This window comes from Thunnus maccoyii, chromosome 19, assembly GCF_910596095.1.
Source record: "Thunnus maccoyii chromosome 19, fThuMac1.1, whole genome shotgun sequence".
Taxonomy (NCBI): domain Eukaryota; kingdom Metazoa; phylum Chordata; class Actinopteri; order Scombriformes; family Scombridae; genus Thunnus; species Thunnus maccoyii.
In genome coordinates, this window is record NC_056551.1 from 7,726,980 (window position 1) to 7,754,728 (window position 27,749).

The 27,749-nt window shown below is 38.8% G+C and overlaps 1 protein-coding gene across 3 annotated transcripts; it reads right to left on the reverse strand.

The window, feature by feature from the left end:
* Positions 1 to 672: 672 nt before the first annotated feature.
* LOC121885929 lies at positions 673 to 4,258 on the reverse strand. Of its 3 annotated transcripts, none has more exons than XR_006092639.1 (4): positions 2,985 to 3,148; positions 1,333 to 2,591; positions 1,001 to 1,161; positions 673 to 914 (listed from the first exon to the last, which is right to left on the reverse strand). XR_006092639.1 is itself a non-coding variant. In XM_042395762.1 (4 exons), exons 1-4 carry the CDS (start codon positions 4,242 to 4,244, stop codon positions 1,064 to 1,066), a joined length of 576 nt encoding a protein of 191 aa, XP_042251696.1. In that variant the 5' UTR covers positions 4,245 to 4,258; the 3' UTR covers positions 673 to 1,063. The 3 variants fall into 3 exon arrangements, 1 of the variants encoding a protein (XP_042251696.1); XM_042395762.1 differs by lacking the exon at positions 2,985 to 3,148 and adding an exon at positions 4,131 to 4,258 and having other exon boundaries at positions 673 to 1,161; positions 1,333 to 1,564; positions 2,460 to 2,591; XR_006092638.1 differs by having other exon boundaries at positions 673 to 1,161.
* Positions 4,259 to 27,749: the final 23,491 nt, after the last annotated feature.

Sequence of the window (27,749 nt, forward strand, 5' to 3'; positions counted from 1 at the left end):
AGTGCCCTATTAGTTGCTGTTGTAATGAGGTGAGCTGGAGTGTCTGTACGGGTGCCGTTCTGGTGAAATAAAAGTGGAAAAGGTGTCATTTAAGGTTCCACTAAGTCTAACATAAGGAAGTGCAGAATTGGGTGCCTTTTCAATGAAAGAAAAAACATGCCCTATAGGGTGCCCTGTATGGGAGAAAAATATTGTGAAGTGTCCTATTGGGTGCACTCTATGTGAGAAAAAACATGGTGAAGTGCCCTATAGGCAGTGGCGGACAATGCACACAACTCCATTACTTGAGTCAAAGTAAAGATACTCCTGGTTGAATATTACTCCAACAGAAGGGAAAATTGTTCAATCAAATTCTTACTTGAGTTAAAGTACTGGAGCACTTGCTTTTAAAAATAATTAAGCATTCAAAAGTACATTTTCTTTTTAATGTTAACGCATTGTTATATTGTTGCCACAATGCATTAACAGAACCTAATGACTCTGAAACAGCCTACTCAATGCACTGACTTTCTTGTAGAACATGTAGAATAAAAAGCTTGTAGAATATGCTACAAAGCCTGTAGGAATGACTATAGAAACACATTTGAATCAACGAAGGGACAGCCATTGTTGTTTTCATTTTTTTAATTTAACATAACCCCACCCCACCATCACAAAACAGCATCCACCCAATTTTAAAGTCCAAAAGAAGTGCACTTCTGCTGTCAATGCAAACAATTTGTTGTGACTGACTCTACTGCACTGTCCATCTCACAGGTCTCTACAGATGACAGGTGAGAAAATTCTCAGTCTGGTCAAACTAGTTAAACTTGAAGAAGTCTTTATTCAACATCAGTAGAAGCTGTTTTTTAAAGTTGTGAGGAATTATTCTTCCCTTTCTTGTGCTAAAGATCCATCCAGCTGTACTAAAAAGCCTTTCACAGGAAACAGGCAAGCAGGACTGTGTTTAGCTTGAGCGACAGGTTGGATACAGCTGGGTAAAATGTGAACATGTCCATACCTTCAGCTGTACATGTCAGGTGTGCATCCAGTTGTTTGGTTGTTTCCTGTGTGCGTACATGTTTCATATTAGAAATGAAATCATCTTCATCAGAAGCACTTGAAGAGTTGTCAGCAGGCCACAGCAGAGGCTCATCGTGGCCGGGAAGATGTAACTGAGGCCTTCAGTAAACCAGAAACAATTCCAGTTTTTTATTATCTTTTTCATCATTATCATCATCATCATCATCATTAAGCAATTAAGTAAGGAAGTATACAAGTTCAGTGTTTACAAAAGCGGAAATGAGAAACTGACCATGGAACATTTAGTGAACATTTAGTTTTTTTTCTTACCTAGTTTGAGGACATCTTCATCACTGGTCCAGGATGTTTTGAATTTTGGATGAATAATGGCTGCAGCAACCAGCTCTGGGTCACACATCATTTTCCCAAACTGTTTCTTCAAACCATCTTGCAGGACATCATAAAGCTTGCAGAATCTCAGCAACACCCTTGTTTTCTCAAGCTTGGCGATGAGGGTGGTGATTGAAGGGACCAGCCCTCCCATCTGAATGTTGGATTCTCCCTGTAATATGTTTATTACCTTAGTAACTGGACTTGTGGTGTTGGTATATTCACCCAAAAAAGCAGTCTCAGCTAAACTGTACCTAACACACACAAAACAAAACAAAACAAAACAAAACAAAACAAAACAAAAACATTTTTTCCAAATCGTCCACATAGGACCACTATGCATTAGGCATTTTTAACAGACCAGTTATTTCAGATTACACAGGATGTTTTGTAATTATTCCTTGTCCTTTGGACAAATCATGTGGAAAGATTCAGAACTCTGCAGCAGTAATGGACCATGCAGTCTTATTCCAGAGAGCCTGAGACTTGGAGAAGGCTGACCTCGACAGCTTCTTGTATTGGCATCCACCATAGAAACCAAATTTAGCAAATGAAAAGCACACTGATGATGCTTCAGCAGTTGGTACTGAAGGCCATCATCTTCAGCCATAATGGCAACCAACAGTTGCTATTATATAACTGTTGTGGTTCTACTACTGGGACTACTTTCTCACGGATTTCATATTCTGAGTGTATGTCATTCATTGCAAGGCATGCCAAGGCATCAAATGTATGCGTGCCCTTCAACTGCTTGCATGAAAGACCAACAGTATGCCTCTCAAACCTGCTGGGTTCCAGCCAATGCACTTTAACTCCAATAAAACTCCTCCTTGCAGTCTGGCAATAAGTTGTTGTGGCTATGTATGCAGGCTTCCTCGTTGCTTTTTTCACCTGCTCCTTCATCGCTGATGTGGCTTGATTAGTTTTGCCCTGCACAGTGGTTTGAGATATGACAATGCAGTTTGACTGTAGATCTTTGACATGGTTGTGGAATGACGGCTGTTCAACAAGGGAGAAAGGCTGGAGACCTTGAACTTAGTGAGTTGAGTACAGCATTGTCAACACACTTCTGAGACTTGCTTTATTTCTTCAAGCTTCATCTGTTTGAGATTTGAGGGAGATGTCCCAGGCTCAGATTTTCTCTTGCAGACAGTTGTAGTCAGTTCACTATATTTCTTCAGCTGACTTCCATGCTTCCTCTATAAAAGACAGTATATAACTTCAGTTAAATAGGCCCTAGTTTAACTCAGATTGGCATTAAAATGATAAACATGTCATAATGTTGTAGGCTATGTTCATTTTACTTCTATTACACAGTATTGCCTGAAATGTGAAACAGCTAGATGACACCCATCACAGCTTGAACCCATCATCCCCCCCTTGTCTTATTGAGTCCGGGTCCTACGTGAATCCACTGCCTCTGTGTGACGTTACTAATAGCTAGCTAGGACTGCATAATTTGTGTTTATCACAAAATGTGGCTCATAATATAGGCTACGTGTACTGCCCACCCAGCTCTGGGGCTAACATTAGCCAGCTAAAACCACAATATCAGAATATATTTCACATACTCTGCACTAATGTTAACTTACCTGTTTAATAGGAAGAAAGCCAGTTCAAGATTGGACGTTAGTGGACTGCATTTCTAAGCGTTAGCTAATGTTGCACTCAGGAGAGCGCATAAACGTCATATCCTTTGGATATGACAAAACTGCCCTGAGTCCTTTACATAGAAATCAGTTCACAGGCTGTTATAGGCAAGTTGAGAGCCTGGAAAGGTCTCATTTTATTAGGCACCAAGGGAGGAGATGGGAGAGATAAAGGTATGTTTGCATTAGCCATTAGCAATCAGAGGGATGCCCAGTAGAACTTAAACCTGTGCTTAGGCATGTTAAAAAGTAAAAAAAAAAAAAAGATCTTGTCAGGAAACTGTTATGAAATCTGGAAGACAAACCTTTTGCATAGCCCTCTTAACAGACAAACTCCTCAAAATATATGCTACATTGCCAGTGACAACTGCATCAGTCAAGCGATGATTCTCCAAACTGGAGGTAATCAAGACCCAGCTTAGAAACAGATGTGGAGAAGAAAGGCTCTCAGATCTTCTGCTGTTGCCCATGAGAGGGACATCCCAACTGACCATAACAAGGCCATTCACATTTATAAACTCATGGCCAAAATAATTCTCCTTTGATTTCACCAATCTTGCTTCCCTGACGATACTGCTCAAAACAGCTCATTCTCAAAATGTTAATATTTCCATGTTTTTACTGCAGATGTGTTTGTTAAAGCATTTAACACATTACTCATTCCCTGTATTTTATTACATATGTTTGCAAAATATAAATGTTTAAAAAGGAAATCCTTTTTAATACAGAGGTGTTGTTTTCCTTATATTCTGAATCACTATAAAATGTTAATCTTTGGGGATGAAGTGTTTTTACTAAACATGCACTGTTATTCTCTGCTGGTGGGGTCACACTTAATGTATCAGATAGCCTTTGTATTTTTTCACCCCTGCCCCTCAGACAGCCTGAATCTGCCACTGAGTGAGTTACAGTGCCGCACAGGTACACATGCATTGCAAGAACTACCTTGCTCTATCTGAGTATGGTCACTTTCCTATCAGATCCAGATATCACTCAGATTAACCTTGCCTGCGTACCCAAGGCCTGTCTCCTTTTCTGTGCATAGACCCTGTCAACGCTTGCCCTGAGTGACAGAGTGGCCACCCTTACCTTGTGCTGCCAGCCAGCCCCATTCATAACATCATCACCTTCACTTGGCCATGTCATGCCTCTTATGGGAGATGGATGTCTCCCACCCAAGGACAGCTGGGTAATGGCCCCCATCCTGACTTCAGACAGGGCGCAATCACCTGCCATTCTTAATCTGTATGCTGTAGGCCAGAACAGATAGACAACGCAAAGAGAAAGAGGAAGTAGTGGAGGTCCTTCGGAGTAAGGGATGTACACTATAGAATCCCACATTTATATAGGAATATAATTAAGATCACTATTAACCCAGTATGAGGTATGAATAACCAATCTCAGATCGTGTAATTAACACAGTTTGACTTTATTGGAATGAGTTTGTAAATTAAGTAGAGCGTCATAATTCCCCTCTTTAAAGTGAATTTAGTATCAGTAGATTTAACTATAACCCACAAGTAATTAACAGTAGTGTTAGCTGGTACTTTGCTGTATATTGTTTTGTCACTGAAATCCTGTAAAACGACGGATGGACATATAGTTGTATAGTGGAAACAGTAGCTACATGTTGAGAGTTTTAGCTCTCTTTATATAAACAATCAACACCTGAGTTGTAGCCTTTTAGTTAACATTTTCTTGTTCAGTATTTCTATTAAATGCAATATCAAACAGCAAATAATTAAAGTATTAATGCCACTTGCTCCCTGTTGTTTCTGCTGAACTAGCATCAACACAGCTACTTATGCTCTCCACTGCAGAGCAGTGAATCATTCAGAAGCTGGAAACACCATCTTTCTTATTCACTAAAATACTGTTCACTGTTTCAGTTTATCTTGAGAGAAGAAGCTAAAATGGCAGTTAACAAAGTGATATTTCTTTAGTTCACATATAGATAATCCTGGAATTTTCTTATTCCTTCCAGTAGCAACACAGAAGATAGCTAACTGAAAGTAATGTTAATTTTAAAGTATATCCACAGCACTTTTAATAAATTATTTTACACTGGCTTTTTTATAATGTAAATTCCTGCAAGTTTTGCTTTTGCTGCTGTTTTTTGTCTAATTGTCAGTGCACTGCAGATTAATTTAGCCCATAAATCAGTTTCTTCCAAGAACTGGTAATGTCAAATAACATTATTGACATAGCGTTACTGAAGATGCTTCTTATTAACAGCATTGGAACAGGTCAAACAGCTAAATCAACTTCTGAACAACAGATATTCTTGGGCAGTGGAGGATACTGCTTCACTAATCAAGAGCTAAGCAACAGCAGCCAGGTTTCCATCCAAATGTTGGGCAAATTTTAGCCAAGTTTCCATAAAGTTGAAAAAGAAAATGATAATTAATGCATGTTTCCACCAACTACTGTCATGTGGATATTTGGTTGGTTCTCCAGTTGGGTGCCATTAAACCACTGCAGAAGAACAAGATGATGTAATTAAAATAGTGTTAGACAAACCTCAAAAACTCTGGAAAACCCTGTAGCAAACGTGATGGAAATACAGTATTTCTGTTTTACGTATTCATTTGTGGAACATTACAGTCTCCTCTTATTCAGTGTTTTCATCTGCCACTATTTTTAGTCTCTTCAGTAGAGTGGAAGTTTCAGTGTACATTTAAACCTGCAGTAGGGAACTTTTACATATAAATAAACGTCCATTACATTCAAGCCCTTGATAAACAAGTTCACACAATGCTGATTAAGCCTATGACAGCCAGGTAAATCTCTCTGTATTTCACAGTGCACTGGAGTTTTTAATCTGGTGTTGGGTTTGACATTCCTGCGCAAAGCATACAGTGCATGCTCTATGGACAGAGCATGCACACTAAAGACTTTTGCCAGCTGAGCCGGCTAACTTTTGGTTAGCTAACTGGAATGGGGATAACATTTAATTGTGCGGCTTTTCTAGACTTTCCAAATGTTAACAGACCGAGTGGATCAAATTCTTATAGTAAAATGAATCATTTTGTGGGGGTTGTGTGATGCTTAAAACAATTTATCCACCATTTTACAGCTGCAACAGTAGCGAAAGAGTAGGCTACAGTGGAGCCTGTGACTTAAGCATGTGATGACAGTGTTTTTTTGTAGTTACTCTCACTGCCAGAAGAGGGAGACAAAAGTCCCACACTCCAGCTTTAAGTCACATGCTTCATGTATGTCATGATTTATTCACTAAGTCTGTTTCCATTGCATTTTGTCACAATTTGCTATGATTTGTACACTAACTTCTCCACCTCATCCAAGTGTGAAAACGTTTTTTATATTATTTTTATATTGCAATGTTTCCACTCAGATTTTTGTGTGTACAAATTGAAAATGCACATAAAAACAGATGGATGGAAATGCGCTTAGTGTGCGATTCCACAGAAGCATGCAGGTTGTTGAATAAGACTTTCAATTAAAACAGTAATTAGTTAATTTGTCCATTCATCCATTTTTCACATCATCATTATTTTTATTTTTTGCTTTTCCTCATTTGCCTCGATCCAATTTGCTTCTATGTGACTTATAAGTAGTAACACTAATGCTTCATAAACTTCAAATACAGCAATTTATTTTAAAACCTAAACAAATATCAAATAAATTTATGACTTTAAACATTAGAGCCTTACTTCTTGTGAGTTCTCTAAGTATTTGTCTTGACTGGTCTGAACAGCCAATGTGTACACACTGACACCAACTGCATAAGGCCGCAGTTTCCCATGGGTCTGTCTCCGCTACACTGATACACTGAAACCACACAGACCAAGTTCTTCCTCTTCAGGCTCAGGCATGGTGTAAGTCTAGACCTCTCTGATTAAAATTTAACATCTGCCAAAGTTCTGTGAATCTTTCATTTTCCTCTGGGGCACACTATGATGAGTCTACTGAACACTAATGAACATATAATGAGCTACAAATAGCTCGCCAAATGGTCTGGTTCCTACACTGCTTCCTGTGTCCTTAGATTCATCTCAAATAGAAAAAAACATCAAAGCAATGAAACATTATTAGTTTACATGGTTACAGAGTGATATGTAAAAAAGTAAAAGATTGATACTCCAGTTACTGGTACAATCATCAGGAATAATACTCAAGATGTGTGACACATTACCAACTCTCTGAACATACTGTTATGACTTAACTGGAAATAACAAACTTGACATATTTCTCTATGTCTATTTTGGAGAACAAAACGTGACACACAATGGTACACTGTGTTCAGGGTGGAAGGATACTGCTTGAACAACTGCTTGCTTTGTAAAAACGAAACTTTTGCTGATTTAATCCCTTATGTCTTTATTAATAACAGTGATGACAGCATATCCATGACTAGAGGCGCTTCCTCTTTGGAAGATTACTCCTAAAATCTCTTAATCCGTCACCAGTTAGCTGTTTTCCAAACACCCGAACAGTCATCCCTGCATGTGAGGCAGACAGCTTTCTGAGGGTTTGGACTCTCTCCAGCTCAGGGCAGAGGGGGAAAATGACAGAAAGATGACAAAATACAAATGTAGGACAGAGGGAAAGAGGCATCATGCTATAATTCATTCGGTCTCTCCTCCAAAGTGCTACCTAGATCCTTTGTCTGTTGACAAGAAAACACTGTCTGAAGTGCTGAGTAAAAGGTCATGGTGGAGGGCTATCATTTTTCATAAATGTTTTCTAGATCAAATTTGCAACTCCCACCCTTTGCATGTTTATCTATCGTCCACCTAGATTTAATTCTGACTTTTTTTTAATATACTTTCTCTGAGTTTCTGTGTAAGTTGTACTATATTGTGACAGAATTACTGTGTCTGTTGATTTTGATATTTACTAATGCAGTGTCTGTTCAAAACGTGTCTGTTCAGAATGGATTGATTGCTCGGCCTCTGGTATTGCTGCTTCAATGCATATAAAAATTATCATTGTTGGTGTGAGGTGTGAATGAATATGAATGAAAAAATGTGCATCCTAAAATAAAGTGGATAGATCATATTGGGCTCTTAGATCGTTTATTTTCTGCGGTTCCAGTTGAGATCATTTGAGTGGGTATATTTGCCCAAAAAGATTTGTGCTTATATGAGACATACTGGTTTTGAACTGCCCGTGGGAAGTAGCCTAAGAGTCTGTCCATTCTTGATTAAAAGCTCTGTTTTCACTGTCTACTGTTCTCTTTTTAGAGCACGCCATGTGAAAAAACTTTTCTCCAGCTGAGTTGATTCTAAAAGGTGACGTGAAAACACTGCAGACCACTGATTGGTCAGTCATTTATTTCATTCACAGGCTTTCTGTTTCAGAGAAAGCTTTCCACAGCTCCCTCTCCTCCCTCCGCCGCTCTCTCTCTCTCTCTCTCTCTCTCTCTCTCTCTCTCTATCTCTCTCTCTTGTTCTTGTGCGCGTGCTCCTCAGCAGCCGTGCTTGATAGACAGCATTCATGCATGAGGAAAAAACAACACAGATTTGTCCTGTTGTTCTTTGTATTTACTGCTGCATTAGTTGGATACAATGAATGAATGAAAAGGAGAAATTTAGAGGAGGAAAATAAAAAAGAAACTAAGAGCTTCTGTCTCCACAGTAAATCATCTGTTGAGTGTTTGATGGTTGTTTATTTGTGCTTTAGAACGTAACCACCATGAAACAATCAGAAAATAGCATGTTATTTCTGTCATTCATTGGCTTTCTCTCTCCCTCAGAGAAAGCCTTCCACCACTGTTTCTTCTTACCAGTACTGTTTCTCTGTGGCTTGCTCCTGCTCTCAGATTGCTTGCCCTCTCTCTCTCTCTCTGACAACAAAGCCTAAGTTTTAACATTGTCAAATGAAAAGAGATGTCCTTCCGTCATCTCTCTCATGGCAGGGTTGTACAGCTCGGCTCTACTGCTCGCTGATCGCTTATTTATTCAAAGTTTATTAATATTGAATGCATCATGTGTCTAAATTGCACCAAATTCAACACTGGAATTCTTTGGGTCCTCAGCAATAAACCTGCCAAGTGTGAAGTTGATCAGATGAACGGTTGTTGAGATATGCAAAGGACACACATACATACTGACAGACAAACATACAGACAGAGATTCCTTCCTTTATAGTTAGACTAGTGCAGTGCCCATTCAAAATGTGCCCGTTCGGAATGGGTCAATTTCTCAATACTTTGAGAAAATTGTGCCCGTCCCCTAAACACCTCCCATGCAGACTCGGTAAGCGCTTCAATTTACCCATGTTCCGTAAACGCCCCACATGCAGGTTATCGGTAGACGCTACAATTCACAGTAGTCCCTAAATGCCTCACACACAGAATATCTGGAATCTACAATCTTGAATTGAGCTGAAGTTGATTGGATGAACTGTAGTGCCTGTTCAAAATGTGCCTGAGACATCCTGCACTATGTCCTGAACATAGATACAAAGTTCTTGCATGTGAGGAATGAAAATAAAGTTTAACTCTCTAAACCTTTTCAGTTCATTCTCTATGATAGTTATCACTACAGATGTAATCCCATCTCTGACCACAGTGTAGGTTGCAATGGCAGTATGGTGCTGTCCATATTTCCGCTCGTTGAATCCACATGCAGAAGAAGAAGCAGAAACACCGTTGTTTATGAGGTATTTCTGAACGTGCCTGAAGTCTTGAAAGTACATGCCAAATTTCATTAACAGTACACAGTTCAATAGTAGAGTTTAAGTCTCTTAAATTTTTTCAAGTCAGTAACACTATGGATGTAATCCCACCTCCGACCACAATGTGGTTGCAATGGCAGAGTGGCGCTGTCTGTATTTTTGTTTGACTCCACGGGCAGAAGAAGAAGCAAATCAATGTTGTGTATGAGGTATTTTTATATATTTCCCAGCAATCCATCTGCCAGGTATGAAGTAGATAGGATGAACAGTTCTTGAGATATGTGAAGGACAAACATACCACATAAATACATACGTACATACAGACAGACAGACAGAGATTCCTTGCTTTTTATAGAGAGATTAGATATTGAGAATAGTATCTGAAGAATGTGTCCATTTAATCTGAAAACAACAGTGGTGGAACCACTGCTCAAAAACATCACCTTCTTTTTCTCTTTGTTTTGAAAACAACAAATTGAAAATTAGATATGGTCCAAAACAATACATTAAAAAACGATATCTTTAAAAATTGCAGCTTTTGTGTCATATACAACAGAGAATAATGTTCAACCAAAATGCTTAAGTCCAATCATTTAACAATCACTGCTCCTTGATGCTGGATAAGGTGGCTCCTCTCTAGCTCAGAAAGATCCCGTCCACAAATTCATCCCCATGAATAAGTGAAACTATCTAGGCACAAATGTCGGATGACCAAGCGCTTGTGGAAAGTCATGACGCTTGGAATCCACAGGTTGCACCTCAAAGATCTTATGGCTATTCACAATGACGTGGTGAAAGCTCAGAGATCTGCTTATTTCTCTAATCTAATATCTGCCAGCAAGAGAAATCCTAAAGTCCTGTTTGATACAATAAACAATATTGTCTCTCCAGACACTCCAAATTTGGCACTTTTCTCTAACAGTAACTGCAATAACTTTCTTAAATATTTTACAGATAAGGTTGTAAATGTTAGGGCAAACATCTCACCCTTGTCCAGTCCTCTCACTATTGGTTCCTCTAACCCATCCATCTTGGATTCCTTTTGTTCAGTCACTATAAATGATGTTACAGCCTTGTTAGGAAAAATGAAGCCCTCTTCAACCCCACTAGATGTCCTACCAACCTCTCTGTTCTTAAAGGTTTTTAAATTCATCAGCCCCCGTTCAGTTAATATTATAAACTGCTCTCTTTTATCAGTGTGTGTCCCGTGCTATTTTAAGCTATTATTTTAGGCTATTGTTCAACCTTTGTTGAAGAAACCAAGCATGGGCCCCTCCCTGCCAGAGAATTATAGGCCTATTTCTAAACTCCCTTTCTTCTCTAAAATTTTAAAAAAAGGTTGTTGAAAAGCAACTTGTTCAAACACTGGATTTGCACAGGGTGTTATAGACTCTACATGGCCATGCTCTGCATTATATCGTGGACCTTCTGCACCCCCACACCGTGAGCTGAGCTCTTAGTTCCTCTAACCAGAGTCCTCTAAGTGTCCCTCGAACACATTTTAAGACTCAGGGAGATCGTGCATTCCAGTCAGCAGCACCTAAGCTTTGGAATAGTCTCCCTAAAAGTCTGAGGTCTCTGGACTCTGTGGAATCTTTTAAAAGCAGTTAAAAACCCATCTGTTCAGACAGGCATTTAGGTAGCATGTGGTATTTATGTTTTAACTTGTGTTTTATGCCTGTTTTTTCTCCTGTGTGATTTATTTGTTGATTATATTTGATTTATTTATTGTTTTTATTTGTGTGCCCGTGAAGCACTTTGTGACTGGTGTCTGTGAAAAGTGCTATATAAATAAACTTAACTTACTTACTAAATGTCCTTTTGGATGACCTTGACTTATGAACAACTCTGCTTCTCGGTTGTAAAAGACTCGAGGGCTGCATTTGAGCCTCACCTATTTATCAATGGGTCAGACCCAAGGAGAAAACTAGTTCAGGTTCAATCTTGTAAACAGTACGTGAATGTTATTGCTATTGACCACTCAAATAGAGTCAATATTATGGTGTGCCCCGAGGCTCATTATTTGGCCCTCTACCTTTCTATGTAAACATGATTCCTCTGAGCAAAGACATCACTTTCAAGGGTTGCAGATGAGACCAGACAACAATTGCACCCAGTAGAACTATATCAGTGGCATCTCTAGCTTAATTGGGATGAACTGGAGATCACTGTAGCTGGGGAAAGAGATAACCTTAGTCTTAAATAATCACACAGACATGAAATCTTTGTGAGGTTAAGCCTTGAATGTCAAGTTGGACAGCCACAACTGCTTTCCTTTACCTTAAAAAATCTACCAAGGTCAGACTGTTTCTCTCTTTTTAAAAAATTAATTTCCATTTAATGATGACAAGAGTGAGATAGGAGCAATGTTGAAAGCTAGTAATTTTGATGTAGTTAAGGAATAATGATGATTTTGAGAGAGTGTTTTATTCAAGGAAGAGAGAGTTAATACAAGGAAGGAGAAGAAAGACAAAGCTGGTGAACTAAAGAGGTGATTGTAGGAAGAAGATGGTAAAGTAAATGGGGCAAAGTATCTACAGTACAGAGTAATTCTGTGGATGATTTATGACAGGAGATGAAGCCTAAACTTTAATTTATTTAAAAGTGTCCTGTTCAGGAGACTTCTCTCTACAGCTGTAACCAAACTATGGGCTGTGCTTCTGAGGGCATGTGATATTGAAAGTTTGATGTGTGTACATGGAGTGATACTGTAATGGAATGATTTTTTTAAATTTTTTTTTATTGACAGACATACAGGGAGACATAAAGAAAGCCAAAAAGCTGGAGCAGGTGATGGCAGAGCGAGACCGATGTGCTGAGAGGGAGGAGAAAAGCTACCACGAAAAACCTCATTCCTACTGTGCTGTTGCTGTGACAGACTGAGTACCCAAGAGTGATTGAAAAAATACATTAAAGAACAGGGTGAGGAGGTGGGGTGAAAATGTGAGTAAAGAGCTCACTCACTTGGGTGCCAAATCTTTCCCTCCTCTGCTTTTCATATTCTACCTCTTTTACATAGGATCTCACCTGAAAGCAGATAATAATCTGCCAGGATGACACAGGACTTACAATATGTTTGCAGCCCATTGCACACTGTACCATCACTTGCATCTCTTTCTATAGTGCTTGTAGGACTTGATAGAATACAATCAATATAATATTATAATCTATACAGATACAAGATGACTGACTGAATGACAATGAAGAAATTAAATGCTACTATTTTATGTTTTGAACAATGCATGTCTCTAGTAAGTACACACACTTGTTATTAAACAAATATAAGCAACTGAGCAGTACTGTCACTAGGATGTAAGTGTCCTTACTAATAAATAATACTTAAAACTCAATGCACATGAGTTAGCAATTAGCCACTGACAAAATGGTTTGACAAAACTAAACTTTTTTGATTGATGACATGTTGCTGTAAAGTATTCACATTCATTCACACACATTATATTGGTAATATGTCATTGTGACATCATACTATGCATTTAGCATGCTGACATTTGTATCAGAGACATGGACTGGAGCAGGGCTTCATGCGTGCGTGAGTCATGTACTGTTACACAACAACTAAAATGACTCCTTTGGTGCTGTGTCAGTACTTTCAGTACTCATACAACTTCTTAAACTTGTCACGGAATTGTTGCAGTATTTTTATATTTAGATTCATAAAGGTGCACATGAGAAACTGTGCATAAAATCAACATGTACTGTATTAAACTTAAACCAAGCAAGAGCAGAATGTGGAGAAATGTCTCATCTATGCAGAACCAAACAGGCCATTATGACATTTTTTGGCCACTCCACAGTGTATTTGTTGTTTTATTATTTTTTTAATCTTAAATAGAAATTCATTGCAATCATGTCCAGAATGAGGATATTTTGTCCTTGTTGATTTTAATTTGATCACTCTCACAAATAGCCAACACTGGGACCCTGCCTCACAGCAGGAGGCAAAAACAACTGATGCCAGACTGAGGAAAAGAGCAGATCAAAGAAATCCAGAAAATATTATAATGTAGGAAAATAGATGAGAGAGAAAGGGGGGGAGATAGAAAAAGAAACACAAAGACAATCCGTAAACAATTTTGGGCCGCATCTTCATATTACTTTCATCATGGATTAATCTCACTTATTTTATTTTTTTCTAGGATCAAAATCAACAGTGATATAAAACAGAAAAAGCCACAAATGCTCATATGTGTTCCAGCTGGAACTGGCAAATTTTGGGACTTTTGTAGATTCATTTTCTGTTGATCAACAAATTAATCTTGACTAATTGTTGCAGAAGTAAACCAATTTCTCCCCACCATTTCCTCCTTCTGTCTCTCTCCCATCATCACAAAACCATCTTTATTTCATTTAACTTCCATCCATCCTCTTATAGCAACCAACCTGCTAGGCGGGCACTGATGAAGTTATCATCATTCTCCTTTGCCATCCCACCCATTGATACCACCAGACAGTTCCTGTATACCCATAGAAAATGTTTTCCCACAAATGTAAGGCAGAGTGTTTGGAATTTGATATCTGCACTGCACTGTGCCCTCTCTGAGCAGGTAAGTGAGTAAATGAGTGAATTATCAGTGCATTTCTGAGGTTTTAGCAAAATAAAATCAGTGCACACCTCCATCAATCTTCCTTTATGCCAACATATTTAAAAGGACATGACAAGGTTACACTGAGCAACGTTGCTGCTTGTTTCTCCCTTTTTAATTAATGGATTTGTCTTAAATGATCCACGTGTACTCTGTTGTGTTTTTACCAGCTGATATGGTGATAAAGCCCTTTCCCCCCCAATTTACCTGCCTTTTTAAAATTTACTTCCTTAAATTGTGTTGCTTATTTGCTGTTTCTCTCTATTGTGACAATCAAACACGGACAATATTACCTCTCAACATCACCAATACATAAAAAAGACTTAAAAGTGTGTAGAATCTACTTTCTTTTTCTCTTTTTTTTACTAGCCTTTCCTACTTGTTTCATATGCTGACAAGCCCCCTGAGACACATTTGTGATTTGTGATATTGGGCTATACAAATAAATAAATTGACTACATATAACTCCGGATTTGCTTGAGATTCCAGACATGATGAGATTAAATCCATAGCAACATGCATTGTCAGTGTGTGTAAGTGAATCATTCTGTATTGTTTGGACTTCTATCTTTCCTGAGAGCTTGAGTGAGGGTGATTTTGGTGCAGGTTCCATAGATAGACTTACACAACAATCTGCTTTTTGCAGCATGAATGTTTTGATTCAAATTTAAGGGGACATACTGTGCTTTTTGTGATTTTCTATTATTTATATATTGTTATGGTGTTGGATATCTGTGTTGACATGATCAATATTCAAAAACCTGAGGTTAATGTATGTAGAATTGCTCCCTTTCAAGTCAAAAGCCCAGGCTTCAACCTGCTCTGAACACTTCATTTGTGGCATTTTATCAGCTTGTCTCGCATACCCATATACGGCCGTCCGTTCCGTAGCCTTTGTTGCTAAGGTTGTTGCTAAGGTCTTTCCATGTATTGTTTGTGTTGTAGACTCATATTTCGGATTGGATTTCTGCTCAAACATGTACAGATGTATTTGAGAAGTTGCATGGTTTGTTGATGTAGCCTCCAGGGCTGATGGAAGTCTCCCCGGGGGCGGCTTCTAAGGGCTAGCCAATCAGAACAGAGTGGGCTCCTCGGGAAGGGGGCTTAAAGACACAGGAGCTAAAACAGCCTGTTTCGGACAGAGGCTGAACTGAGGGGCTATGCAAAGGGCCAGTATGAATTAAATAAGGATTTTTTTAAAACTATAAATCATGCAAAGATATTCTAGATCCCCAGATTAAAAATATAGACCTGTAAATGTGCATAATATGCCCCCTTTAAGAAATAAAAGGTTTTGTATTTTGTGTATTTGTGCTAGCCCTATTTGCACAAGACAACACAATTTAGTTAAACTATTGGTAAGGTATGGTTATTTACACTTTCTTTACCTTTAAACAACTAGTTTGCAATAACACATAATTCACAGATAAGATCATATTGTAAAGGAAAAGTGCAAGAAATACAGATTATACTGTATGGAACACACCACACTCATATGCATGTATCATCCTACAGCTGTCTGTGTTTTAGCAATGCCACATACCGTCCAGCTGTAGAGAGAACTTAGGTGACCAATGGTCCATTAGTCCAGTGTAAACAACCTGTGTAAACAAATGGGATGTGGCTTTGAACCCAGCTTTGGTCTGCTGAAATGGTGGTTGGTTGCCATTTCTGTGTTTACGTTAATAAAATGTTTCATCATCTTTAAAGCCAAAGATAAAATGCCCCATTTTTTCCGCAGTGTAAACAGGGCCTGTATGTGCCCCAGATTCTGACTAACATAGTTCTCTACCAAGATCAACACCAAGATGTTGATGCATTCAACATAAACAGAAAAGATTCCTCAAACAGAGACCATGACAGCTGAATTATATAGTTTCTATATACATTTTCCAGTTACATGATTTCAAATCCTTCTGGGGACCAGAAGAAGACGTACAAAGTAGAGGCAAACATTCACAGTATCCTGACTGTTTCTACTGCTTTTTTGAGTGTGCCTGTAGCAGTGTTGATATGATTACTTGATTGATCAAAAATTAGTCATTTATCAAGCAAAAATGCCAAAGGTGCTGGTTCTGGCTTCTCAGAATTTACAGGTTTTTTTCTGTAAATAATAATCATCAGATAAGTCAATTGTGGAAATAATCATTAGTTGTAGCCATAGCCTGCAGCAGGCTTACCACCACTGGACATGGTGCCACCATATTGATAAATGACTTTTCATCATTTTTGGAGATGTGCTTGAAAGCAGCAATGATGTATTTTATAATCTAATATTCAAGAATTAGGGCTGTCAAGCTATTAAAAGTTTAATCGTGATTAATCGTATGACACATATCTGTTCAAATTTACCATAAAGGGACATTTTTCAAGTGTTAATACTCTTATCAACACGGGAATGGACAAGATATGCTTGTTTTATGTAAAAGTATGAATTTATTGTTGGAAACCAATTAACAACACAAAACAATATCAAAGTTTGTCAGAAACCCTCACAGGCACAGCATTTAGCTTTTTAAAAATATGCTCAAATCATAACTTATGACAAACTCAAGCTCAACAGGCAACAGATGGGCACATTGGCCAGCTAAATTTTCCATTACTTCAGTACTGATTAAAGATCAGTCCATGGATCCCTCACTTCAAAAGCAAATCACACAATGTAATTGTGTCCAACCTCACATGGGAAAAATAAAGGCTCACAAAAACATTCCCTTGTGCTATGGGGTAAAAACAGGATCATACAAAATAAAAACAAATAAATAAAGTGAGCAGAAAACAGTGGAAAGGGAGTATAAGAAAGAAAATTACATTCGCTCCATTTGGTCATCGTAGAGTTTGTGTATCTTCAGTATGGTGGTGGCTCTCTATGGCAATTCAAGTGCAATCGTTGAATGTGATCCAAATTATTTCACACAGACCCTCGTCCTCCACAATGTTAATTGGCTTGCAAGCTGTATCTACCCATTTAACTATTGCTGTTGAAAGCTTACTGCTTGTAGGTTTGTCCATGGATCACACACTATCAAGCATGGTTTGCTGCAAGCGGGATGATTCGGGGCCAACGAGGCTGTCTGCATTAGCTAAAAAATGGTATTTAAGACTAGATGTACTCTGGTGGTAAGTCTGTTCACATCGACAGTGACTACAAATAACTTTGGTCTTGGCGACTTGGAGCTGAATTTGCCACTCAAATACCTTTTTCTTTATCCATTGTTCCCTGCTAGTTGCCATCTAATTTAATGCTTTAGGGCTAAACTACAGGTGAGGCAAGGGGTCATCATAACAGAACCTTCTTCTTCTTGTTTTGTGGCGATTGGCATCCAGCTTATTGGTGCATTAAAAACACATTTGCATTAATGCGTTATCATTGTATTAACTTTGACAGTCCTGGCAGGAATATGAGGCCCTCTCCTCTATCCTTTCACATTCTGTATTGATTTGAATGAGAATGACATATGCGGCAGAAATCACTTTTCCATTCATCACGGCTGTGGATAAGAGTAATTCCATACACGCGGCATTTGATCACACTGGCAGAGGAAAAAAAAAAGTATTACAAAGCACCTCTCAAGAGTACACAAAACACCCCCACTTCAGTTGTTGTAATGTAATAGATGACTTTATGGATAAATTAAACACCAAGAATGGAACTAATATTTGCAATTGCTATGAGATTTGACGGTGAAATGCGTGCTATAAAAAGAAATTCATGAGGATGGAGTCATGCTGCGTTCATCGCTCCCATGATCAAAATATGCATGCTTTTATACTTTCCTCTAGTGTCAAATGCTACATCTTTGCAAACCCTCACTCTTGGCATCAGCTTCTTGCGCCTTGGTTTGTATTGACTTCAGGCATCTAAATGGAAGGAAAAGGTTTCTGTGGTATTGGCAGAGTCAAGAAAGGGGTATATAAGGGAACTGTCTCTCCAAAAGCCAGGAGTAAAAAACACTGAAAAGCATGTGTTTCCAACAAGAGGCCCACTTCATAATGTGGCCTCAGGACTTACATGAAAGGTAGTAAAAATCTAAAAAAAAAAGTAGTTAAAAAACACTAGGCTCTTGGATTGTGTCTCCACTTAAAGGAATGGAGATAAAATTGTTTTCCAGATAAGAAAGCATCCCTCCTGCATTCATCTTCTTAGTTTTTGTTCAGGACGTATTATGTGTAAATGAGCCACTGGCATTGAGCTCACTGTGTGGCAGCATTCAGTCCAGGAAGGTCAGAATTACACAGAAACCAAGCACAGCTGCCAGAGAGACAGAGAGTCAAGGAGTCAGGCCAGGAGTTGGCACTGCACCCACAAGAGCCTACTGCCAAATCCCCTGGGGAGGCTGGTCTCTTTGATAAATACCGATGTTTGTTGATCTGAACTCTTTTTACTGTTTGTTCTGCTACATCTATATGCCCATCACAATCCCTTTATCAGACCACCCTTATGTACTTTACCTTTTATTTTCTTTGCTTTACCATCTCCCTTTGTTCATTTCTGAAGAGTTTTTGATTTTTGGTACTTTATGGTGCTAATGAGTCCTCGTCTCTCTGAATACAAACACCGGGTGAGCCACAACAGGTACATAAACATAGACAAATCTTTTGATTATACATACCCGAGCGATCGTGTCCTCCTATTATTGGCACATGAAGCGATGCATCCTCGCTAAAACGAGCACCAATTATAGAAACATACAGAATTGAGTCTGAATATCTTCATGTGAGTCGGTGAAGTCAATCACAAGTCAAATGTTAATAGATGCATTCGCCTTGCAAATTCAATAGAGGTTTTAAGTTCTGTCTGTCTGGTGGATTGACTGTTTCGATGTTGATACTTGCGGATGCTTAAAGAGATGCTTGTTCGCTACTCACATGCCTGGTTTATCAGCACGTATGGAACTCAAGAGTGGAGGTCAAATAGAGGCTAGTATTTAAACTGCTCATTTGGAGAGATAATGGATTCACAGGAGAGTGCTTTATGCTTAGACAAAGCCCTGCCTCGACCACGTCAACTGTAACCGGAAAGTAAAGTAGAAGAACCGGAGCTGAAAGGCACACATAGCCTCTTGAGGGTAAACTCAAGATTTCCAGGGTCTAGTTTAAAACAGAGGAAAAGTATACTAAAAGGAAGGCATTTTAACAAATCACTGCTATCTTTTGAAAATAGTGACTCAATTACTTTTTCAGTTTCCATGTTGTATTGTGTAATTGATAACTTATGCTCCAGACCAAGATTAATCTCAAACACCTTTCATTACCTCCTCAGCTCACTACATGTATCATTCTCGGTCCTTCCCCGTTCTTCCACAGTGAGTAGTTCTGGCCAGCACACATGTGGTAAATGGGATGATGGTGTGCAGACCTCTCAGTTGCAGTAAGGAAAGGCGGGGGGTGGATACAAGCCCCAGTCGACTTAAATAACCAAATAATTGGAATTTCTAAAAACAATGGTTTCCTGACTTCTCCACGACCCCTCACCTTATCATTTTAGGGTCACAGGGCCTAAACTTGAACCCGCCTACTCCAGAGCATTTGGCTAGCTGCCACCTCAGGTTAACCCCACAGCCAGCAGCCTGCCACAAGAGTTACAGGCCTGTCAGTCTGACTAAACGGATGTGGACTGCTGCGATAAGCCCTCCCACTGGACGGCTATTGCATTCTGCTTCCTTCCACTCTCCCTTCTGGTCTTTGCTGTGGTTTTAAAACCCCAATGACAAGCAGTTGTACAAGCTAGAAAGCTACATGCTAAAGATTGGAGAATTGGAGAATTCAAAACCACATTTTTAGCAATTTTTGCCAAACTTCCAGCACTGTATTTATCAGTTGGTGATCCAAGCACGCAGTTTACGCCCACCCTTAAAAATACAAACAACCTAGTATGCAGTGTGGATATACTGTAGGTCTAAAGATGTAAGAAAACAAGCCTGTTGATCCAGGTTGGTACCAAGGAAAAAAAAAACTGCCAGTTACCTTGGTTACAGATCCCTTTGACTATATCTATTGCTGACCTGCTGCCTTCTCTAAAGTGGGAAGAGGCTGAGAGTTGTTATGGGCAAATTAAAATGGATTTTTGCTCAAGTAGTCTGACAAAGAAAGAAATGCAAGGTGGAGGATAGTATCCAGTCTTCAAATGATTAGGACATGTGCATCAGTTTGAAGTGTTTCATCTGAACCAAACTATCTGGTACTATAATTGAATGGCTCTTATTAAAACTATATTGCTTTTAGTAACCACATTGAACGAGAGACTACAAAAAAGGCTTTAAACTGAGGGCTAACGTTAGCTGGTTAGCTAGCCAGCACCACTGTTTATTTAACATTAAGTAAAGGAAGCTCAAGGAAGCGCACAAACAGTTTAGATTAGATTAGATTAGATTAGATTAGATTAGATTAGATTAGATTCAACTTCATTGTCATTGAACAAGTAGTTCAACGAGATACAGTTGGCATCTAACCAGAGTGCAATTTAGGCATAAAGTACTGATGTGCATGATATAAATTACTATGAGCAGTTTACAAGATATACAACATGTAGATATACAGATATACACTTGTGCAGTGATGCAGTATGTTATATAAAGTGACGTTGTAGTGAGTAAATAGTTTAATTTGTTAGGGTTTATTAGAGTTCAGCAGAGAAACAGCAGTAGGAAAAAAGCTGTTCTTCAGTCTGCTGGTGTGGGAGCGGAGGCTTGTGTATCGCCTCCCTGATGGTAGTGCAGTAAACAGTCCATGGTTTGGGTGTGAAATGTCTTTGATGATGCCCTTCGCCCTCCGCAAACATCATTTCCGATGGATGTCCTCAATGCGGGGCAGCTGGTTGCCGGTGATGTGTTAGGCGGTTTTCACCACCCGCCGAAGGCTTTTCTATCAGCTACAGAGCAGTTCCCATATCACACTGTTATGCTGTGTGTCAGTATGCTCTCAGTGGAACACCGATAGAAGTTCACCAAAATCTGTGGAGACAGCTATGCTTTCTTAAGTGTTCTCAGAAAGTATAGTAGCTGCTGTGCTTTATTGATGAGTTCAGATGAGTTGATGGAGATATAACTATTACTTAGACTATTTAGCTCTTGACGCTTTGTAAAAAGAAAAAAATCTGTGTATGTCCATCCCCTGTTTTGTAGGACACATTTCAGTGCTGCAAATTTGTTTTGACAAGAACAATAATTTAGTTACTAGTAATAGCAAACGCCAACAAGCTAACACTAATGTTAATTACTTTTGTGGGTTATAATTAAAACCACTTAGGCTAAAGTCACTTTAAATAGGCAAATACTGAAACTCAAAGTAATTAAAGAAATTCATTCAAGTCATACTGTTTTATGGCGTGAGCTGATTGGTCATTCATACCTCACACTGCGGTTAACACAACTGCAGTTTGCAACAATTCTACACACTTGAATACGCACTACACTTCCACAGCCATGCAGCATAGTAGCCTAAACAGAGAGAGGGGACTGTGTGTGGCAGGCAGAGATAAATACGAATAAAAAAAGTCAGAAAAACAACTTTTGTTTATATACTATGTTATTTAACCAATTAAAAACACTTACTGTGAAAATAGAATTTAACAATTTCGAAAGCCATCGAATCTCAAATATCTGAGGAAGCATGTGCTCCTGGCAAGTCGCCTCTGGGTACAAAGGAGGTTATAAAGCAGGCCACTAAATTAAGAAGCCACTCTGCCAAAGGATCTTTTCAATTTCAAACATGAATTTCAAAATGAGTTTAAAACAAGGTCGACAAGAGGTTTGATTGTCTTCTTCTGCCGTTTGTCAGATCTTATTGGCAAAATAAGGAAGCAAAGATAAAATAACACTGAATGAAATGAAGCAACAAAATATGAATAATTTGAAGGCATTAACAGCTCAATACAGGATCAGAATATACCACCTGCAGAGCCCAGACACCCTGCTGCCCACTGTTTACTTTATCACACTGGAAAGGAGAGCAGACTTGTGTTGCTGAACAGAGAAAGAAAAATAATGTTTTTCTCACCTTCAGTTTTTTAAAAAATCTGCTCACTATCATTGCTTTCTACTGCAGTATCCCAGTGCATTTTTTTATAGCTCCATTATTGTCTTTGATCTCAAACCCAAAAGGAGCACAGGGTTGCATTATTATACATAGATACATCTTCTTAACACATCTTTGATCTTAGCTCTTCATCCCAGCAAAGGGAGGCCTTTTGAGCAGTCAAAACAGAGTATTAACAATAGATTAAAAAACAACAACTAGACAGACTTTGGTGGCGGCGTTATAAGAAATGAATTACAGGGAAACATATAGGACTATTTTTAAACATAAGAAGGATTTACCAAATAAATGCAGTGTATGTGGGACAATAAACGTGATAGACAGATCAAGATACTGGAGAAGCTGTTTTTTTTACTAATGTACTCATACATGTTCTGCCCTTTAGTTCTCTCTATATTTATTCATGTTTTGTCCATTTTTATGGCCTTTCAGACCCTCTTTCGGCCAAATGAGAAAACCTGAAAAGGAGAATTAGTACTTTGGTTGAACTGTTCCCCCTTTTGCAGCCTGTAATCGGAGGTACAGATATTATGTTTCTACTTCTTATTTCATCTCCAGTTTTCCTTTGAATTTTACCAAAAAAAAAAAAAAAATACTGTTCACATCTGGATTGAGCTATTTAAATGTTTATTAGCCACATTTATGGGAGACTATCTTCCATTTTTCAGTTTTAAAATCTACAATTGTGTGATTTTTCATTGCAACACAATCTGTAAAAACAATTTATTATACTGAATGCTGCCTTATTTTTATTTTGCATGTCTTGCATGTGTGCAAAGCAATGGTGAAAGACATTTTTAAGAGAAAATCCTATTATTAGCCATGCGTTTCTGCACATTAGGGAACCATGTGACAATAGAAACATTTAGATGCTGACAGTCACAAGAGCCTTCACTGTCGAAATACTGTACGCCTCCAGACAGCACCTACAGCAAGCAACATACTAAACAACAACTGTGACATGAAGGAATTAGAACTGTGAGGATTTAAGCACCTCCATGTGAGCAAAGTACAAAATGTAGTTTAAAATATAAAGATTGCAATCAGCAGCAAGCTTCCCCTCAACATTATTTCACATTGATGGAAAACACAGATACTACATCATTATTGCTTCTGAACAAACACCTCTTTCCACTCAAGTACAATTTATGTGAGTGAGACAAAGAGGGTTTTGTGTACAGAGCTGCCCTGCTGCCAAAGACAATATGATGTGGAAGCTCTACCTGTCTGCACACTTCCTGACTTGTGTAAAGCTGTGTTTTTTTCACAAGATAGGACTGGTCTTGGATCAGTTTTTGGTAACATGATTAATGCACCCACAGGCTTCATCCAGGACGGCACAGAGTGACTCGCTGTAATTAAAAGGCTTCAACTGTAACTAGGCTCTGGCTCCTGGCTATATTGTGGAGAGAAAAGTGAAGGGTTTGTATAGCTCTGTGACGCAAGCTGTGTACAATGAAAGAGCCAACTGTGAGAGTGTTGAGGGGCATGAATTCACATGTGCTCTCTCTCTCTCTCAGACGAACATATTCATATATCATACACAAGGAGGCCTACAAGGAGATCATACTCTAAATCACACATGTGTAAACACGTGTGAGAGCACACACACACACACACACACACACACATACAGTAAAAACAGCTTTCTTAAAAGGGAAACCTTGTATCGCCACAATGTCAACTTTCCAAGAAAGTAAGAAAAGCAACTTTGTTTTTAGCTCGACAACCGTGCATTTCTGAGTTTAACCAGGCTTGAAGGTTTTTACATTAACACAGCATTTATGCAGACACACACACACACACACACACGTGCGCACACACACACACACACACACACACACACACACACACACAATCACAGGATACATAAATATAACTGCAATCTATGAAATCTATACTTTCACTGATGAGAAGCCTAGTCCTGACCGGGATCTGTTTGACAGACAGTTAACTTGGCTGGAAAGAATATTGCCAATGAGTGGAAATACTCCTCTGCGTCATAACATTTACCTCAAGTCATCATCAAGAAGACGAAGGCACAATGGTTGGCAGTGTATTTTGCTCTGTGCACTTCGTCTTACTCTGTTATTAAACATCATTAGACAGGCAAATATGACATATGATGAGGAAGACAGCGCAGCAAAGCCCACTCGAAAAGAAGTCTTTAAAAATCCCATCTAATTTTTACCCACTCCACAAAACCAATTTCTGCAGCAGTATTAAGCTGTCAGTTGTAAGTGTGGCGCCACAGACTCACAGTCGGGCTCCAAAAAACCGGGGCGGGGGAGAAAAATGGGGGCGATGGAGAGGCTGGACAGACTGTGGGTGAGTGTGTTAGTAAAGCTCATGGTGCTTGCTGGGAATGGAAACATGAACATTTTACAATAAGTCACTCATAATTTTTACAGCACTCTCCAATTGATACTTTTCCCACATGTCCCTGAGATTTATATTACTGTTGCAAGTCTCAGAAAATCCTCTGTTCATGCTCTGCTCAGCTGGCAGAGGAGCTGCTGCCTATCAACTTACTCCTCTCTGCCTCTTACATAAATAAATAAAACATTAATGAACCCCCTATTTATCATTCATCCTTCTGTCTCCTACCCCTCTGTCTCTCAGTCACACTCTTTCACCAACTTTCTCTCCTCCTCCTCTGGCTCTGTGTTATCTTCTGTGGTGTTGATGAGCCAAAGGAAAAGCTGTGACTAAAAGGGGTCAGTGGAGCCTATCAGGAGGCTATCACCAATGCAGGAGACAGAAAGCAGCCACCAATTGGTAGCCATACACACACACATACACACACACACACACACACAGCAGTATCATGCAAGGTTTATTTGGGGGCAGGGTTTCAAAGCCAAAATAGGGGCAATGCGGTTTGACTGTAAAAGAGTAGGGAATTGCATTTCACCATTGAAATATATTTGTTTTTTTCACCTTGTTCTGTTTTATGTGACAGTAATGAATGTAAATATACACACAAAATAAGTAAACACACTACAGAAGAGCTCTGAATACAGAGAGGAAAAATCTCAAAAGGCATAGAGTTCTGACTAATTCATCCGATCCACACTCTGATTAAAGCTGTGCTTGGTGAATTATGTATTAATAAAATAAATATACTAAAAATAATGAATAATAACCAACTTCAAACTGGATTAAGATTTATTACAATACCTTAAAGATTGTTTTACTATGTATAGTAATTTAGCAACATAATGACATTGAATGACAGGAGGTCCCACATGTGACACTATCCAGACCATCTAAACAGTCCTAACTCTAAATTCAATACATATTGAGTAATACATTTCTTTTTAAAATAATTGGTAAAGAGAGCCATCTTGTGGGCATGTTCATTAAACACATGGTTTGGATTATCATATACAGTAAAGTTAACCCAAGTAAATATTATTAGTAGATCATGTGAAACTTACATGATACTGTGGAGATATATGGTGATAGTAGATGGTGGAAACAGATAGTGACATAAGGCTAAATGGCATTTATTTCTTTTGATCTGGGTTTCTGACAGAAATGCTAATTTTCAGCACTGCCCAACAGTACCTTACAGTATAAGAAAAAAATCGTGTGGATACACATTTACTCATGTGAATTAAAGAGTATGGTCTAGACCTGCTTTATGTGAAAAGTGCCCTGAGATGACTTTTGTTGTGATTTGGTGCTATATAAATAAAATTGAATTGAATTGAACTGAATATGTATCCTGCGTATCAACATCAAGGAAATACTGGGGGATGTATTACCTCCTCCTGAACAATCAGATGTTCTCTTGCTTAAAAGCGTAGGTATTACCTTATACAAAGCCTTCACTCAGTCCCCACTGGCCACTGATTGCAAACTATATTCAGTGCCTTTTGGTGACAGTGAACAGGATGCAGAGATGGACTGTGTTTGAGACGCACAGGGACTGGAGCTCTGCTGTTTGATGGTACACTTGCACCCACTTGTGGGCACAGACTGCACTGCATTGCTTTTATATTTTTTTAGCCCAAAAAAAGAACTACACTGTTGGCATTGTGCCTGGATTAAAAAAAAAAAAGATGAAACAAGTGCTGAGGTTGAACTGTACTTGTTGACCACTGTGAATATGTTACATCTTTCTTCTGACTGCAGAGAGAGCTGAGAGGAAGGGTAAATGTAGTCAAGTCAAGTTAAGGCTATTCAAGTTGAACAACATGCAACACTTTCTCTACTTAGCCTTGAAAAGAACAGAGAAGGGATCCCTCTTTTAGGACAGTCTGACATGCTGCATGAGTAGACAGAACAGCAGGGGGTAAAAACAACAGAGACTGAAAAATGTCCTGTTATTGCCAGCATACACAGCAACAGCAGACCTTGGATGTCCAGACTGAGGGGAGGGTACTAAGAGAAAATATTAACTTCTAAAACAAATAAACAAAAAAAAGTTGATGTTTCATCATATAAACATATTATGATGATTAATGCATACTGTACATTAAAGGATAGGTTCACAGATTTTCAAATCTGTCTTAAAACAAGTCAGGTGCCCAAATGCACATTGGGCACTTATTGTTGTTCAGTTGTATGATTGTTAATCCGACCATCACATGATAATCATTTTAAGGGGTTAACTCTATGTAGGCATTACCACCTATTATATTTACTACATCACACTGAGTCTGGTTAAGACACCAGTAAGTCAGAACTGATCAGAAACAGACAGTAATGTTTTTTTTTTCTTTTTTTCTATGCTAAGATAATTGAATGAAATGATGGAATGAAAAAAAACAAACAAATGTAATATTGTGTGGTATCTGGATATGTCTGGAGGAGAAAGGTGTGCTTTGAATTTTTACTGGATTAGGGTTAAGACAGTGAAACCTTTTATCTTGTCTTTAACTGTGGGGACTAAATATGATGTGATGTCAGAGGGCTTAAAGAAACAGTATGCAGCATACAGAACAGGAGCTTAAAGAATTAAACTGTCTCTCTCCATTCTAAACATGCAGTCTGCAGGTGTATCAGAGTTGTAAAGCATTTCACAGCAAATACACAATGACAGATAAGTCATTATAAGTATTATGAACTTGTCATACAGGGTCACAACGGTGTCCAACCAGACTTTGTTATGTCTTAAGACAACTACATGTACATGCCTGTCTGTCCACTCACCTGCCTGTTTTCCCTCTCCTGCAGCCCTTTTGGTTGTTTACTGCTTCTGGCTCCTTCCTAGCTACACTTCATCTGCAGTCATACCCCTCCTGCTTACATATGCTAACCCTCTTCTCAGTGTAAGTTTCCAGAACGTGTGTCAGGTACTGAAGAGCCGTCTCTCTCTGCCCTTCACCTTGTTACTAGCTTTCACTTTAGTCTTCCTTTGCTCTTTAGTTTGACTGATGCCAGCCTGCCTCAGATGTCTGCTCTGCATCTTCTGCTT

Bases quoted from the DNA above. Each gene is read 5' to 3' on its own strand.
- LOC121885929 (XM_042395762.1), bottom strand. From the start codon at position 4,244: ATGGGGGCCATTACCCAGCTGTCCTTGGGTGGGAGACATCCATCTCCC. The intron at 2,592-4,130 runs GTAAGGGTGGCC...TGTCTTTTATAG, and splicing joins GGGCTGGCTGGCAGCACAAG to AGGAAGCATGGAAGTCAGCT. The intron at 1,162-1,332 runs GTAAGAAAAAAA...GGTTTACTGAAG, and splicing joins TGAAGATGTCCTCAAACTAG to GCCTCAGTTACATCTTCCCG.